Raw genomic sequence first — 16,968 nt, 5'->3', positions numbered from 1 at the left:
GTCCGGGGACGTGGGTGGGGAGGGTGGTGGTGAGACTGCCCTGCTGACCTCACAAGGACCCCCACTTGCAGAGGAGGAAACTGAGGCTCAGTTCAGAGAGTGTGTGGCATCTCCCAGACCCGATCGTCTTCTGAGCCACATCCACCCACAGCCTGCCCTGTGCGGTCCTGTCGGCAGTGGACAGATGTGTGGGTCTCCCTGAGCTCCAAACTGCACAGCCAACCCCACTAATCTGGAGCAGAAGCAGGGTGTAGGAACGAATCTACCACTGTGGTCTAGTCAAGAACTTCCACACTGGTCACAGGTGACCATCAACCCTAAAAGGAATAAATGAGGCAGAGGGCGCCTGACACGCATCCCCATCGGAGTCTGCAAGGTGCATGGGGACCTCAAAGTCCCCACGGGCATCACCAGGACTCGGCTCTCAGAGGCCTGCTGACATGGGAGCTGGGCTGACACAGCTCAGAAGCTGTCTTTTTTGATCTCTCTACTGAGCGTCTCTAGCTGAAATTTGTTGTTTTTCCTTTCATTTTGCTTATTTATTTTACTTCATCTTATTTCACTTTATTTCATCTTATTTTATTTCACTTTATTTCCCTTCATTTCACTTTATGTCATTTCCATTTTTCATTTCATTTTTTATTTCCCTTTATTTCATTTTATTTCCCTTTATTTGGCTCCTTTTCATTTTTGTCACAGAAAGTGGAATCTTCATTTTGCAGCATGCAGGCTTCTCTCAAAACTTCCTGTTTCAAAAAAGGTGCTGTGATCTTTGGGGTCTCCACACTTGGGTTCCGTAGGAAGGCATTTCTGCCTCCAAAATGGGCCAACAAGCCCCTCGGGGAGTGGAGGACAGAGGACCAGCCCCGGGCTCAGGCTGTGCACGTCACCAGCCTGACTCCGTGGCTGCTGTCCTGCGTTCCTTCTCACCAGGCAGGCCCCCCCGGCCGCGGCCTCGCTGTCCCTTCCCCTGAGAACGGCCCACGGTTCCTCCAAGAGGCCTCTCCCCACTCCGGGCCAATGCGCGTCCTGACGCCGAGAGCCAGCGTCTGTAGGCATTGCTCGTGCGCTCGGGCGGGGCAGGGTGCCCTCGGGGGCCTGCCCAGGGCCCGGTGGGGAGGGCTGTGCGGGGGGAGAGGGCTTGGGGTGCAGGTGGAGTGCTGAGTGTTTGGAACCAGGAGCCTGATCTGAGAGTTTAAGCGAAACCAGCGGAACCCCAAGATTGGTGGTGCCCAGCATGAACCAGCAGGCTGGGATCCTGGGGGTCAGGCGAGGAGGAGGGCAGGGTGGCAAGAGGGCGGCTGGCTGCCCCAAGGAGACAGAAGGCGCTCGGGCCGAGGCGCTGACTCACTCAGCACGGCACTAGCGCGTCAGACCAGCATGCAGGCTTCCAGGCTGTGGGAAGGGACCAACCCGAGAGGGCTTCCTGGAGGAAGTGGGCCTTGTGTTGGCCCTGATAAGAGTAGAGAGATAGTGGACCTGCTGGGCTGGAGGGGAAACTGGCTCCCGTGGAGCACAGCTGGCTGGTGGGCTTGGGCCAAGTGAGGGAGGGTCCTTGAAGCAGCTTTTCTGGGTTGTGGGGAACCAGAGAAGGCTCGTGAGCTGGTGAGAGCCACCCACAATGGACAGAGTGTATCAGAGAGGAAGCAGCGGTTTGTCCTTACGCGCTGGGGCAGCCCCCGGCGGAGGGGACGAGGGGGCACTCACTGCAGAGGAAGGACCACCAGGACAGGGAGTGGCCAGCGGCCAGACCCGGGGGACAAGGGCAGGTCAAGGACGGCCCCAAGGAAAGGGGCTTCCCTGGTGGCTCAGCTGGTAAAGAATCCGCCTGCCATCTGAGAGACCTGAGTTTGATCCCTGGGTTGGGAAGATCCCCTGCAGAAGGGAAAGGCTACCCACTCCAGTATTCTGGCCTAGAGAATTCCATGGACTGTATAGTCCATGGAGTCGCAAAAAGAGCCGGATACGACTCAGCAACTCTCACTTTCAAGGAAAGGAGAAATGTTGACAGCAAGCTGGTCAGCTTCAGGGAGGTGGAGGCTCACGTCCAAGTTCCTATGTCCACGCTGCCCCCACTCAGCCCCATGCCTCGGCAGGTGGCGCTGACCCTCTCTCAGAATGGCTCCTTCTGCCAGACTCCCGCTCCCCCCAGGAAGCCCAGTGCCCTGGTGTCAGAGGTCATAGTACCCCCTCCAGCCCTTCCCGCCAGCCCCTCCCAACCTCGACCAAGGCCTCTACTCACAGCTCCTCCAGGAAGCGCAGGTGGTGGAAGACGCCAGGCCAGAGCTCTGTGAGGTTGTTCATGCTCAGGTCTCTGCAAGACAGAAGCAGGCAGATGAGCAGACCGTGTCCCCCGGCCCCACGTGGTGCTCCCCGAGGCTCCCTCCTCCCAGGGGGATGGGCCATGATGAGGGTCGAGGAAGAAGCTGACCCCTCATCAGGGACAAGCCAGAGAAAAGTTCACAGACGTTAGAGCAGGACGGGGCTACTCAACACGCAGGACCCCTGTGGACGTTTTATCCGAGACCCCACGGGCTCCTGGGACCATCCCCAGACTGGCCAGCAGGATTCCACGGCCCTCTAGGCCTGCAGTGTCTCTCTCCTGCTGTCCCCCCCACCGCACCCCCAGGCTCCTTCTCCTCTTCTCCATCCAGAGGGTGCGGGATCCTGCCAAGTCCCACCTAGACTAGCTGCCTTCCCACATTATGAGACCCTGAGGGCGGCTTCCGCGCCACGCCTCCAAGGTACCCTGCACACAGATGATCACGGCAGGAACAGCCGGCACCTGCTGGAGGTCCACTGTGTGTCCAGTGTCGGCGGCCCTTTATCCAAACAATCCCACTGAATTCTCCCAATGACCCCAACGTGGATACCAATGTTGCTTCCACTTTACTCTTGAGAAAGCAGAGGGAAGACTGAAGTCAACTCTCTCCTTGATTTACCCACCTGACTGAGGGCTCTTAACTACTCTCTGTCACCTCATCCATAATAATGGGGGAACACCCCCAAACTTCTAGGGTCCTTGTACGGATTAAGTGAGCCAGTGCCTACAGACTGCCTGCCAGAGCGTGCACAGCATTTCCTCCGCCTCCTGTCCCTCAGTGACCAGTGGGCAAGAGCCCCACAGTCTGCACGCCGCCCGGCCCCGGGTTCCCTCCCAGCCCGGGGACTGCACGTGTGCCTGTCACTCTCGGGACCCGGCCAGTGCCTCAAACCCCTAACAGCAGCCACTGGCCTCTGTCAGCTCCCTCCTCCCAGGGATGCACTTCCACCGCAAGCCCCAGGGTCTGCATTTCCTGCAAGAAATGCCTGTGCTGAGGTGTGTGCTGGACACGGGGTGTGGGGCAGGGGCTGGGGGAGTGGGGGCCCAGCTCCCGCCGATGAAAAGGCTGTTGAGGCGCCAGCGTTTCATCCCTGGTAAAGCGGGACACATCCTCTGAGGCAGGCGGGCACCCCGTGCGGGCAGAGGTGAGGGGCCGGCGGCGCCCCGACCCGCCGTCCAAGACGGGGCCGGCGGCCACAGAGCCGCGGGGCGCGCAGGGCAGCGACGGGAGCGGAAAGCGCGGCCCAGGCACGGAGCCTCCTGCGGGTCCCGGGCCGGCGCACCGTCAGCCCGGCGGGAAGAGTCAAGGAGCCGCGGAGCCGGTACCCCTGAACGCGCGCCCGAGCGCCTCCGGACGTGCCTCCACACGGGCTGGTGGGGTGTGTGACTCAGGCCTCGTCACTCAGCCGTCGCCCCGGGGGCCGCAGCTCCGCGGCTCTGATGTGGCTCCAGGCCCCCCACCCGCCCCGGGCCCGTCCTGAGACCGGCCTCATTGTTCTCCCCGGGAGGAGCGGCCCACCCCGGGCCCGCCCGCATCCTGCCGGGACAGCGCCCAGACCAGCTGCAGGGCTGGGGGGGCCTGTGCCAAGGAGGGGGCGGGCGAAGTGCGGGCCGCTGAGCGCTGTGGGGGCGTGTGAGCAGCCGGGCACGCGCGGTCCGTGAAGCTCCGGGCGCGTGTCTGTGCACGTGCACGGCACTCCAAGTCCGCTCTCCAAGTACCCGCCTTACCACGACGTAAACCCTCTGGGGGACGCTCAGCCCACTCGCCCCCCCCACCCCGGGTTGAACCCTTCTTGGCTGTGACCCTGGGCGAGCGAAGGGGCTCCGACCCGGCCGGGGAAGCGCAGGCTGCTTGGTGGGGTTCGGGGCCCAGCTCGTGGGCGGACTGGACACCAACGCCCGGCCGCGAACGCCACTGCAGTGCCGCTGCCCCACGAGAGCTAGCAGAGCACACGCACGCAGAACGCACACCCGCATGCACCACGCACGCACGCACCACGCACACGCATGCACGCACGGCTCCCAGGATGTGCTTTACTCAGCACATGTTTGGTCGAAGCCTGCACTCTCTGGCTGCGCGGCACCGCCTTCCCGCGCGCTGGGCCTTGCCCCCTGCTTCTCTCAGCTCGAAAGCAGGGCGAGGCTGGGTGTCACCCGCCATGCGGCCTTTCCCAGCAGCCCTCGGGGCGCTCTGTGCCCCCGGCTGTACTCGCCCGGGGCAGGGCCGGGAGAGGGTCGACGGGCAAGCCTGGCAGCCTGCACACAGGAGCGTTCTCAGCGCTCGACCCTGGGTGCCCTGGACCACCAGGGAAGCCGGGAGAGGCAGCGTCGCTGTGGAGACCAGAAGGAGCCAGGGACTCGGGGCAGAGAGCAGGAGGACGCGAAACTAGGCCTCATGGGGGTAGTAGGAGGCCCACCGCCGAGGTCATCGGCCGACACCCAAGGGCCCTGCAGGACTTGTTCAGTGTGCATTTTTCCTGTGAGCAGACGACAAAGCCCCTGGTCCTGCGAGGTGGGCCTGGGAGGACTGTCCCCACCGAGGGTAGAGGCCTGGACGCAGGGCCCATCTCTGCAGCCAAGTAGAGGGCGGTCGGAGTGACCAGGAGACAGCCCCTCTCCCCCAGCCGTGCCCCCAGGCTATCTCCTCTGAGAGGCCCTCCCACCAGAGCTGAGCAGCATCCTGCGTCCTGCACTTTTGTTCAGGCTCCGGCAGGGGCGTTAGCTGGGCTCTTGCCCTGTTCCTGGCACTGCCCTACCCCACCATCAGCCAGCTGCGCTGACCAGCCTGCAGGCCTGCTTGTGCTGGCTGACTTTCGGCAGCCTCCCTCTTCCCATACGTGAGATGGGGATGTACTTGCTGGAGCTGAGTGAGAAGCACAGGAGTCAATAAACAAACCAGTTAGTAAACACAGGGCCAGCTCAGCAGGCCTTCACAACATCCTCACCCTGAGGAATTATGATGCTCAGGGCTCAGTACCCCTGTGACCCTGGCTCCTGCTCAGGGAGGACTTACTCTCAGGCCTGGGGCACCTGGCACACAAGGGCTGCAGCACCCCCAGTGAAGGACCCCAGCCAGCCTGGCCCCACTGCCTTCCTGGAGGCTCCGAACCAGCCGACACAGAGTTGTCTCAGAGTTCTGCTCATTTCCCAACAAGGGCGTGACTCCAGCCAGGGAACGAGCACCAGCTGTCACATGCACCACAGCACAACCTCAGGCTCTCGGGCTTTGCACAAACTCCTGTGTGAGAACAATGCTGTAGTTTTAAACAAAGGGGCTATTGCTTGATTCCTCCCAGTCTTGGCTCCTTTGTTTGTACCACAGCCCCTTAGCTAGGGTTCGAGGAGGAAGTGGGCGGCCGGGAGTGGGGAAGACAGATGCTGATGGGGAGCGCTGGCATCTGACCTGGAGGTCAAAGGGGGGTCCCCGTGGTTTCCAAGCCAAGACAAGGCTTGTGCATGTCATATGGAACCGGGGAGAGACAGGAAACCCAGAGGGTCATCAGGTGACCCAGTTAATTCAGGCGGGCAGGAGGGATAAAGCCAGGGAAGGGGACATTCCTAAAATTCAGGTGAGAGAGGGTAAAGTAGATTTTAGCCCTGGATTCTAAACCCACAGGAGTCAGGGAATGGTGCTCACTTTGTCTCCTCCAAATGACAGCAGACGAAGGAGACAGAGCCAGGAGAGGCTAGAGAGGTGCCTCCTGCTCAAGGATGCTGCATTCAGAAATCGAGGTTTGGCACCAACTTCAGGCCACACCCTCATTTCCACCTCTTTTTGGAAAAGGGAAAGTGCCGGCTGGACCAGCAGGAAAGGGTGCGGGTGCCTGGGTGAGGGGAGGAGGGTGGCCTCGGAGGTGGAGAGGGTCCCAGGCTGACCTGACCCTCAGCCCTGCGGGAACCCCTAGGTGGGGGAGCCAGGCTGTCCCAGGCTCAGGGGACATGGCTGCTCTGCTGGGCAAAGTGATCAAGCTGGGGGGTCCCAAGGCCTCTGCCCAGAGCTGCTTCCCTGCCCCAGTGGTCAGTGCTGACCCCCTGGGCCTCCCTCCTCTGAGCCTGGAACAGGCTCTGCAGAGAACAGTCAGGACAGGCCGCCTGGGTGTCTGCTTCCCTGTGCGGGCCACCCACACACAGAAGCCAGCAGGACACCACTGGGCCACTCAGGGCAGCCTCACGCAGCCCAGGGGGGCGACAGGCCTCCCCCCGCCCCGAGATGGTTCAGCCCTCACCGCCTGCACTGATTGTTCACACTTCAGATCATTAAATCAGAGTGAAAATGCAGTGCCTCGTCTACACGGGCCACATGTGGCTAGCAGTTGCCACACCGGACGGAGCAGACATAGGGCGTGTCCTTGGTGTCCTTTCGGAGGTCCTGGGATGGCCCTGCCGTCGGCCCATTCCCCCGCTCATCTCCGCTCTCTGCCGGCTGCGTGACTGGGCGAGAGACCTCAGCTCTCTCTGCGCCATCTCCTCCCTAGGAAAGCGCTTTACCAGCGCTGGGCACCCTGAAAGCAACTCCGCGCCTATGCAGCCGTCCACCGTGGCCCAGCGCACGCACCTCCGACCCCCAGCCGCTCAGCGCCCTCCAGCTTGTGAAGCGCCTGCAGTGTAGCAGGCCTCGCGCCACATGCTGAAGCTGCCGATCCAACAGTGTGGGACCCCCTCAGAGCCCAGTCAGGTGGCACAGTGACACGAGTGGGCAGTGACACGGGCTGGGGCCGGACCTCACAGGGCCTGGGCGTGGCCACTGACCCTGCCGGCTCAGCTGGTCTCCCCACACAATGGCTGCCAGGACACCCTCATCACACACACAGGGCCGAGGGGTGGGTGCTCACCAGGCAGCCCCGACCAAGACTGACCCGGAGCCAAGAGTCCACCCGGGGGTCCCCCTAGATCCCGCTCAGCTCAGCACCCTTCACTCACCAGCGCTGCCTTCCAGCCCTGCCCTCACCTTCCCTCTGTCCGTCTCTGGATGTGTGAGGTGGGAATCGGTTCCCCTGTGGGCCCGGAGCCCCTCAGAGAGGGGGCTGGGGCGTTCTGTCAGGTCAGAGGTCCTCCAGAGCACCCGAGAGGGGGTGGGGGCAGGCAGCGGGCAGGCTGAGGGCCGGGCAGCCCTGCGCCGGGCGGGAGGCAGCGCGCTTTGTGCTGAGCAGACCGCAGCCCCGGGACGCTCGTGGAGCTGAGGCTCCGGCCTTTGTCGCACTGGGTCAGGCGCGCTCTGCTGCATCCACACAGTGGCAGGTGTGTCTGGGGGAGCTGGAGAGGCCCTGTATTCAGAGTTCCTCCACCCCCCACCTCCCAGCTGGATGCCTTCCTCTCACACCAGGACCGCTGTCCCAGCAGCTGCCCTGGCCACCCTCGCCTATCCCGGCCAGATGGTTCTCTCAAGTCTCAGCTTGAGTCTGAAAAGAAAGAGGGGACGCTGGACTCAGAGCACCAAGAGCCACCTTTGCAGGGAGGGACCGTCGTGCAGACGCCGATCAGGGAGGGGACCCTCCAAGGCCGCCCTGGAGGCCCCCGCCCATGCAGGTGCCGTCTGGAGCCTGGCACGGCCTTGGCCTCATTTCGTCTAATCCTTTCATCAGGCCGGGAGAGAAGTTCTTTATTTCCTTTTCAGTGCAGAAAGGAAGACTCGGAAATATCAAGTTACTGCCCGTCTAGTCACAGTAAGAGGCTTGGTTCTGCAGAGCCCAGCTGGGCCCCGCGCCTGCCCCAGCCGCCCGAGGATGAAAGGTGCGTGGTGGGGGCGGCGGCCAAGAACAAAGGAGGGATTGGGCCTCCAGGTCCGCTCGACCCGCTGCCAGGACCCGTGGAACTTTCCAGAGCCCAGCCCTGCTGTCTCTCCCTCGGGAGGTCCTGCCCGCCCGCAGAGCTTCCCCTGTCCTTCCGCCCAGCGCCCCCAGCCCTGAGTCCCCGAGCCTGGCCCCGCGGATCCCACCGAGTCCTGTGTGGGTCATCCCCCGTCTGCTCCCTTCTTCGTCCCCCCGGAGGGGCTCTGACAACCCGCCCCCTCCCAGCTCCCGCCCGTCTGGACCACGGGCTCGGGAAATGAGGGTCGACTAGCAGCCCTGCGGAAGAAGGGGCCCCACCAGATGTCCAGCTCGCTCCCTCGTGCTGTGCTTGGACAGACCATCTCCCGAGGGGGATGCAGTCTGTGGACGCCGGGTCTGACCTTGGCCTGTCTGCTTTCCGGGTGCTTGATGCGACGAGCCATGTTTCCTAGTTTTAGCTTCTGCAGCGGCACCTGTCGCGCGATAGCTCCTCTTGGGGGCGCTGTGCCGGGTCAGCCCTGCCCACCGGCGCCCAGCCCCCACCCTCAGCCGCCCTCACCCCCAGAGCCCTCGTCCGGAGAAGCTGCTCCTTGGGTTACTTCGGGGGAACGCGGGAGGGTGCTCTGGGCCTGCCCTGCCCTTAGGAGCCACCAGCTGCCACTGCAGCCTCCAGAGAGTGCCGCCTGCCTCATCCCTCATCTTCCCACCTTTGATATTCCGATCTCTGGCCAGGGTCCCCCAGCCAAAGGCATTCCTGTCTCCTGGCTCCTCTAAAGAGAGCAAACGGCTGGGCACCCCTATCCCCCGGGCTTCCTTCTTCCCTGTGTTGTGGGCGTAGCCAGGACTCCTGCAGAGGCCCTGGGACCAAGAAATAGCCCGGTCCCTAGGGAGGGGGTTGTCTGGAGGGAAAGGGGGCATGGGAAAGGGCTGACTACTGGGCCGCCACTGGGCATGATGCCCTGGGCCAGACACACTGGAAGGTACCATTGGCCTCGTTCCTTGCTCCGGCACCTCACGTGCAGAGCTGAGCTGAGCTCGGGAGGTGTGTGTTGGGCTGTGCACACAAGGGAGGTGTGTGTGCGCACAAGGAGGGGGTGGGCACACAAGGGAGGGGGTGGGCACACGAGAGGTGTGTGTGCACACAAGAGAGGTGTGTGTGCACACAAAGAGAGGGTGGGCACTCAAGGAGCGGGTGGCACACCCTGCCCTCAGAAGCCGCAGTCCAAGGACATTCAGACCACAGGCACAGCTGGACGTTGGTGCTGGAGGAACCCCATGCCTGGGGACCAGGACACAGGCAGGGAGGGCTTCCTGGAGGAAGGCCACGAAGGACAGGGTAGCCCTGAGAAAGCGGCCTGGCTGAGAGCATGGCCGAGGCGGCACCTGGGCAGCCGGGCAGCCGCAGAGATGGTGCCGTGGGCTGAGCGGAGGTCCTCAGAGACGTGTTGGGGTCCTGATCCCCAGGACCTGTGGGAAAGGGTCTTCCCCGTGAAAGTGAGTGAAGCATCTGAGGTAGAGGAGCCGCTGGGCGGCCCCGGGTGCAGGTGCCGCAGAAGAGACGCGGACACACACGGGGGCGGGCGGCGGCTGGGGCGATGTGCTCCCGGGCCTGGGAGCCAGCAGCCCCGGGAGGTAGAGGACGAGGCCCCGCGGACACCGCCCAGCTCGGGGCGCGGTGACAGGAGACTGGCACGATGCAGGGAGCACTCGGATAGGCCTCCGTACACCCCACACCCTCCCCGTCCCCCCCACCCCGGGGAGTGCCCTGCTGACGCCCTGGACCACAGCCCCACCCAACCGCCCTCTGCCTGGAGCGGCCTCTGGGGTCTGCTGTGACCTGGCAGTTCTCCTGTGTGTCCGTGCGTCCCAGACCCCTGCCCGGAGCGGCCCCAGCAGCCCCATCCCGAAAGCCCCAAACCACAGGATCTGTCCACGGCACCCGAGTCCACCCGCAGTGAAGATGGCAGCCATGGGAGCAGGGCAGGGGGGGTCTTCAAACAAGGGGCCAGACACAGCCCTGCTCCATCCACATCAAGGCCAAACACAGGCAAGAGAGGCCATGGCCGAGGCTGCCCCAGGATTCGGGGGGAGCTGGTACCGGGGGGAGGCTGTTACTACTCCATTTCCTGGTCTGGGCACTGGTTACCCAAGTGTATTCAGCTTGTAGAAATTTACCAGGACACATTTGCCAAAGGTACACTTCTCTGTGAGTACACTCCACATAAACAAAAGTTAAACAATCAGAGAGGGGGGACTCATTCTGAAAGCCCTCCAGGAACGCAGCGCCGGCTAAGGGCTCCTGCTGGATTTCCTGATTATACTGCCCAGCCTTTACCTCATGGGACTGAAGTAGGAAGTGTGTTTCTGTGTGTTCACCTCCTTCATCTGTGTGTCCCGGCATACCTGCTGAGAGTCGCTGCAGGGCCAAGGGCATGCTGTTCTGAGTCACCCCCAGAGGTCCCTGGCCATGGGTCTCAGCACCCTGGGTGGTCCCAGGAGCCCCTGTGGGACGCACCCTCCCCACAGCGCCCCCCTGCCCTAAGCCTGTCCCCACCTGGCACCTGCAGGGTGGCGCCCGCTGGCCCACCAGCCCCCAAACTCCCCGGGCACAGACGAGGACCTTCAGAGTCAGACGCGGTGCAGACTCGAGCCCAGAGCCCCCGGCCCCGGAGCCCTCTCTGCACCCACACTCTGTCTCTTCTCCTTGGTCACGGAGTGGAGGTTTCTTTTCTAAGAAGCAGTAAAGGGAGTGACAGACAGGCCAACGCTCCCGTGCGGCAGGGTTTATGGGGCAGACGTCTCACTCTCGGCAAAACCCGAGCCGGGCCGCGGGCTGGCCGACTGGCAGCTGAGTCTGGCTCTATCCTCACCGCGGCCACACGGGTGGATGCCACCCCTCGGGTCTGCAGGGGGGCCAGGCCACACCGCCCCTGGATGGGAGGCTGCCCTCCGGCCCAGCCGGCTCTCCAGAGCGCTCCACGCCGCCTGTGTGTTCGTTTACGGCCTTGTTCATCCCAGCGACGGCTTTGGGCACCACGCGCTGGGCGACACCAGCCAGCTGGAAAACAGGCAGTGAACGGCAGGCAGAGCCAGGAGGGAAGCTCCCGGAGGAAGACCGGGGGCCTAAGTCAAGCTGACACTTCCCTGGCTCCCTCCGAAGACGGCCCCCCAGAGTGGCAGGCTTCCAGCTCGAATGCCTTTCTTAACCACATCCTCGCAATAAATCACAGAGGTGACCATGAGGCCCCATCTAAGTACGACTGGGGTCAAAGCAACCCCAGGGCGGGGCTGGGGGAGGGTGCAGGGCTGGCTGGCCTGCCGAGCGTCTGATTTATTCCACAGAGAAGCTGGAGGCTGGTTCTGGGCACACTTGAAGTGCAGTCGTGGACCCAGCAGGTCTGGGGTGGGGTCTGAGCCCCCGCACCCGGACAGGTCCCCAGAGGAGGGAGACTGCTGGCCCCGTGTGGAGTAAGGGCTTCAGGATGTCCAAGGGTCTGCAGGGCATAAATCACCTTTGCGCAACCCTCCTGTTTGTTCAACAACTTTCTTGTTAAGTGTTGAGCAAACTGGCTCATGGAGACGTCCAGCTGCTGCCCGGCCTGGACAAGGTGGCCAGCATAGGGGCTGCCCCCTCTCCAGCCCTGCCCCCTTCACGCCGTGGGGCCATGATGCATTGTGGGCTGGCTGCAGGCAGGCGCTGTGATGCTGTGTGAGTCCCACGAGGGGCAGCCCAGGCCCTCGGCCTCCTCCCTCGGCCCCCTGTGCAGCTGTGTTGCCCTAGGGGATGACGGGGACCTCCCGGCACCTCCATCTCCAGCCTTCAGGGCCAACAGAGCAGGGAGAGCTGCCTTTCCCCTCCGCACAGAGCTGGTGGGGGGTGGGAACTGGAGGAGTTACAAGGAGGGCGGAGAGCCCCAGGGATCACACCCCTGCGGGGTCCCTGTCACCCACGTCACAGGGGCTGGTAGACGGCGGGTCACTCCGAGCTCTGAAGTAGCCCCCTGCTCTGTCCACCATAAAGACGGGAGGAGCCCCCACCCATGCCCCTGGAGGCCTTGCCCACTAGTCTGACGCCTGACTGAAGCACAGCTCGGCCGCGGTCCCCGCCCTGCAGACGCTGTGCACAGGCCCAGCCGCCCCGTAATGCCCACTCAGATGCGTCTGCACAGGGCCCGGCCCCAGCACGCCCCTCAGAAGGGCACCCACCGCATCCTCCGGCCTGCTCTGCCTGCATCACTCGTGCTCACTGTGCTCCTGGGCACAGCAGCAGAGGGGACTCGCTCAGCCCATGACCACTGGGGGTCGGGGTCAGGTTGAGACCCTCATCCTCCCAACAAGCGCAGGGCCAGCGACACACTCTGCAGGACTCAGAGCAAAATAAACACGAGGCCCTCGTTGAAAACTCAAGACCTTGGAGGTGGCGACAGTGGAGCGGCGGCCCAAGACAGGCCCCACAGCGCGGGACACGGCTCCTGGCAGGGGGCCCAGGTCCCCACCCCCGCACCGCACTGGGCAGGCACCGTGCTGGGACTGCAGAGTCGGCCCCTGTCCCCACTCCCTCCCGCTTCTGTCCCGGACGATGGTCCTCCCAGCCTGCCTGTCGGCGTCCACCACAAAGGCAGGGCATCCGCTTACAGTTCTTCCTGACTCGGCGCTCACAGCCCGGACACTCGATCCAGCTCCTTCCATCCCCAACACCCACCGGGACTCCGGGCCTGAGCTGCGGGAGGGGTGACCAGGACGACTCTCTCACGCCATGCAGGGCGCCCCCTGCAGGAGGACACCGCCCCGCAGGGCATGTGTGTCTGTGTCTGAGTCCGTCTCGGTGTCTCTCTGTGTGTCTGTGTGTGTCCGTGTGTGTGCCTCTGTGTGTTTCTGTGTCTCTGTGCATCTCGTGTCCGTGAGCTTCTGTGTGTGTGTCTCTTTGTGTGTCTGTCTCTGTGTCTGTGCCTGTGCATGTGTGTGTCTCTGTGTCTGTGTATGTGTGTCTGCGTGTGTCTCTGTGCCTGTGTGTGACTGTGTCTGTGTGTGATTCTGTGTGTATGTGTTTCTGTGTGTGACTCTGTATTTATGTTTTGTGTGTCTCTGTGTGTGTCAGTGTGTGAGTCTATGTCTGCGTGTTTGTCTGTGTGTGTGACTCTGTGCATGTGTGTCTGTGTATGTATGTCTGTGTCTTTGTGTGACTCTGCGTGTGTGTCTGTGTCTCTGTGTGTCTGTGTGTGTGTGTCTGTGTGTGTGAGTGTCTGTGTGTGTGACTGTATGTGCATCTGTGTGTGTGTGTGTCTGTGTCTCTGTATCTGTGTGTGACTCTGTGCATGTGTCTGCGTGTGTCTGTGTGTGTGAGAAGGGAGGTGCCATGTGGACCCCTTGGCCCCACCACTCCCCGCCCCTCCGGGATGCCACGTGCCCTGGCTCTGAGCCTGGGACCACACAGACCCCTGACACCCAGATGCCCCAGGGCCACCGCCCCTCCAGTGCCCACAGAGGCGTAGGGGGAGGGGAGAGGGCGGTGGTCCTCCCAGCGCCCACCCTCTGGTCTCGCCCCAGCAAGCCCCGTCTGTGCTGCAGGCGCCAGGGTGCCAGGCGCCTGGCTCAGCTTCCCTCCCAGGACCCTGGAGGCCGGGCGGGGAGGAGGCGGTGGCCACGTCCCGGGCACCACAGTGGGCACCGCCTCCTCCAGAGGCCGGAGGACGGGAGGAGCAGGCGGGCCCCAGCAGGCAGCGCAGGGCAGTGCGGAGACTGGCCCTGCCCTCGGGACAAGCGCACCAGACCTCCCTGCAGGCAGCCCAGTGTGCGAGGGGGCGCCCTGCCTGGCCGGAAGCTTCCTGAGGAGGCTGGACAATCACCCCAGCTGCCCGACACCTCGAGCTGGCTTTTGTTTTCTGTGTTTTGCTTTCTTAACGTGACCTGAGGAGAAAAAGGCAGAAAGCCCTTCTCTGGAAGGCCCGCCTCGGGAAGGACGGGGGAGGCGATGGAGAGAAACCCGCGGGTGCGTCCCCTCCCCCAGCCAGGCCCTCGGCCTCCGGCCCCTGCCGTCTGAATCTCGCGTCCACCAGCGGCCAGGGCTCCCCGCCGCAGCGCCTTCCCCAGCAGCCATCCACCCACTGCTCCAGGCCGCAGGTCTTCCAGAGACACCCTGCGTCCACCCCCGGCAGGGCCGCGGCGGGCAGGTGGTGAGGGGAACCCCTGACTCTCCCCAAGGTGGGAAGGAAACAGGCTCCCAGGGACTGCTCGGCCGGGGGGCGGGGGGGTGGTTCAGGTGCTGCGAGGCGGGGTCACAGCACGGGGAGGCAGGCAGCCCCGCTCCCTACAGTAAGGTGGGCCAGGCCGACGCCCCCTCACGGCTCACATGGCCGCGGAGGCGGCCCCGGGATGGCAAGGGCCCGGGTAGGTCCGCAGGCCCCAGGAATGGCCCAGTGTTTTCCCAAAGAAGCTTCTGGACTTCCTGGGAGCGTACAGGATGGGAAGTGCGGGCATTCCCCCCACACGGTGGAGCTGGGAGGGAGGGCAGAAAGGAAACAGGTGAGAGACAGACGGGGTGGGGGCTGGGGGGTGGGGGGCAGGACCGAGGGCCTCTGCCCCAGGGGCTCCTGTCGCAGGGCAGCGGCCCGCCCCAGCCGCCCACTGCCCGGTGCCCGCCCGCTGGCACGGCTCGGGGGGCGCGAGGCCAGCCCCCAGCTCTCCTCTGCACTGTGTCCTCCTGCGGCTTTCAGAAGGACTCTCCACTCTCTGCCCAGATTGGGCCTCTTGGGGTGTCCTTCCCTTCGGAGAAGTGTTCTCCCACGTCCGCGGGGGAGGCAAGGCCTGAACTGGTGTCAGCCGTTGGGAGCCACTCCTGTTATCAGGGGACTAGTGAGCACAGAGGGGCCCCCATCACTAGGAGAGCCCCAAGTTAGCGAGTCCATCTCAGTTGGGCTCAGAAGCCTTGTCTTTTCCAGCTTGGGGGCGGAGGATGGAAATGTCTCCCATCGCTGTCTCCTGCAGCTTCCCAAGGGGCCCGAGCCCACTCAGACGCCCAGAGCCCTGCTCCTGGGGACCGTCAGGGTCCTCAGAGACCCCGGGTCTGTCCTGGGGCAGAAGGAGAGCCCACGCCTCGGCCCGCCCCAGGGCCGCTCTTTCCCAGTGCTGCACTCAGGAGCTGCGCGTTCCACGGAACTCGGCTTCTTAGCAGAAGCTGGATCCTGCAGACCGCAACCTCCTGGAAGTCCCGGCCCTTCCTCCTGGAACATCCCCGGGTGTCCTGCTCCTCCAGGCACCACGGGAGACCGGCCAGGAACCCAAGAGCAAACCAGGCTCGGGGAAGGCCCTGCGCTGAGGTCCCCGGGAGGGGGCTTGATACACACGGCCGGTGTGGGGGAGGGTAGGGAATGGGGTCGGACGACGGGTAGCGCCTCGGGCCCCGGAGCCCAGACCCCAGAGCTCCCCCGTCACAGGAAAAACAAGACCCACCCACAGGTGTCAACGTTTCACACCAGAGACGACACATGGCCCCAGGCTTGGCCCCTCCGCCTGGTGGTGCCTCCCACCCACCCACCCCCAGCCCCCGCCTGGGTGCTGTGCGCAGGACCAGCCTCGGATGAGTGGCAGTCGGAAACCACGCGGGGCTGAGCCACAGGCCGTGGGCAGAGGGGCTGAGACGGCCCAGGCCGGTCAGGGCCTCCGCTTTGGGCACAGGGCCCCACGCCCACCTGGCCCTGCCAGCCGGCGGGTACAATGCAGACGGATGGAAGCGCTGCTGCAGGGGAGCCCCTCAGAGCAGGCCAGCGGCACCCCCAGGCAGCCTTTCTTCTCCTCCCCAGCGCCCTGCCTGCCACCCCAGAGGTTTCCTCTTTGTTTTGCCCGGGGCTGCCTCCCGCCTCTCCTTTGAACTGCGGTGTGGGCTCCAGACACAACACGCCCACCCTCCTCCAGCAACCCCCGGGCCTGCCCCCAAAGGTCCCTGGGGGACCCTGCTTCTGGGAGGGGCTCCCCCACCCCGTTTCTCAACAAGACCCCTGGGCACTGCGGTCCTGAAACGTTCCGGGACGTGCACCCGAGCAGCTGACTGGCTGGCGGTTAGAGCTCACACCCCGAGTTCTGCAGGGGTACCTCATGCCCTTAGAATCTTCTAGAAGAGACCAGTGCAGGCTGGCCCAGAAAGGGAGGCCTCTGGGTTCCAGAATGAGACGAGGCCCGTGGGTCCCCCAGACTCAGCCCCCAAGGCCGCTGCCCTCCCCCGGGCCATGTGCTTCTCTGCCTCCTCAGACAGCAGGCCCTGCTGGACTCTGTGAGCTGGGGTCTCCCAGCCGTGGCTCTGCCCACCCCACCCCATGCCACCCCACCCCACGCCACCCCACCGCAGATCTCTGCGTCCACATCAGCCAGGAGAAAACTTAAGCCTGCCCAGGTCCCAGGGGCTCCTCGTGGCTCCCCGCGCCTACTCTCTGCCCTCTCAGCCTCCACCAGGCACACACATCCACCCCACACCTCTCCACCCACCTCCTGCTAAGCCCACACTTCCTCCTCCAGGAAGACCTCCTTGACTAACACTTCTTGGCCCTGGCCACCCTAATAACAACACTGCTAACACCAGGCTCTCCCCAGGGGCCAGGCACCGTGCCAGACCCTTTAGGAATGTTGCCTCATTGAATCCAGATGACGTCCCTGTGAGGCAGGTGTGAGCCCCATTCACAGGTAGGAATCGGGCCCAGGTCACCAGCTCAGATGACTCCAGCCCTGCTCTGCCGTGACCCCGCCTCCGACCCATGCCCCCAGCAGTGATGGACACGGACTGCCCAGCATCTTCCTTCGGTCAGGGTCAGGGGTCAGCGGTCAGGGGTCAGGGTCAGGGGTCCTCACAGCAGCCTTGCAGCGAGTGAGACCGAAGGAGGCAGGAAG

The 16,968-nt window shown here is 63.9% G+C and overlaps 1 protein-coding gene across 4 annotated transcripts in view; it reads right to left on the bottom strand.

Annotated features, from left to right (window-relative positions):
* Window positions 1-16,968, bottom strand: part of LGR6 (leucine rich repeat containing G protein-coupled receptor 6) — an 86,688-nt gene that overhangs the window by 66,630 nt on the left and 3,090 nt on the right. For all 4 annotated transcript variants that reach the window (XM_025285223.3, XM_044942592.2, XM_044942593.2 and 1 more), the window contains exon 2: window positions 2,243-2,314. In XM_025285223.3, the coding sequence (XP_025141008.3) occupies window positions 2,243-2,314 (72 nt within the window). The remainder of the gene's footprint in view (window positions 1-2,242; window positions 2,315-16,968) is intronic.

This window comes from Bubalus bubalis, chromosome 5, assembly GCF_019923935.1.
Source record: "Bubalus bubalis isolate 160015118507 breed Murrah chromosome 5, NDDB_SH_1, whole genome shotgun sequence".
In the NCBI taxonomy this organism is placed as follows: Eukaryota; Metazoa; Chordata; class Mammalia; order Artiodactyla; family Bovidae; genus Bubalus; species Bubalus bubalis.
The sequence above is the reverse complement of the archived record's forward strand: the minus strand, read 5'-3'. Positions and strand labels throughout refer to the sequence as shown.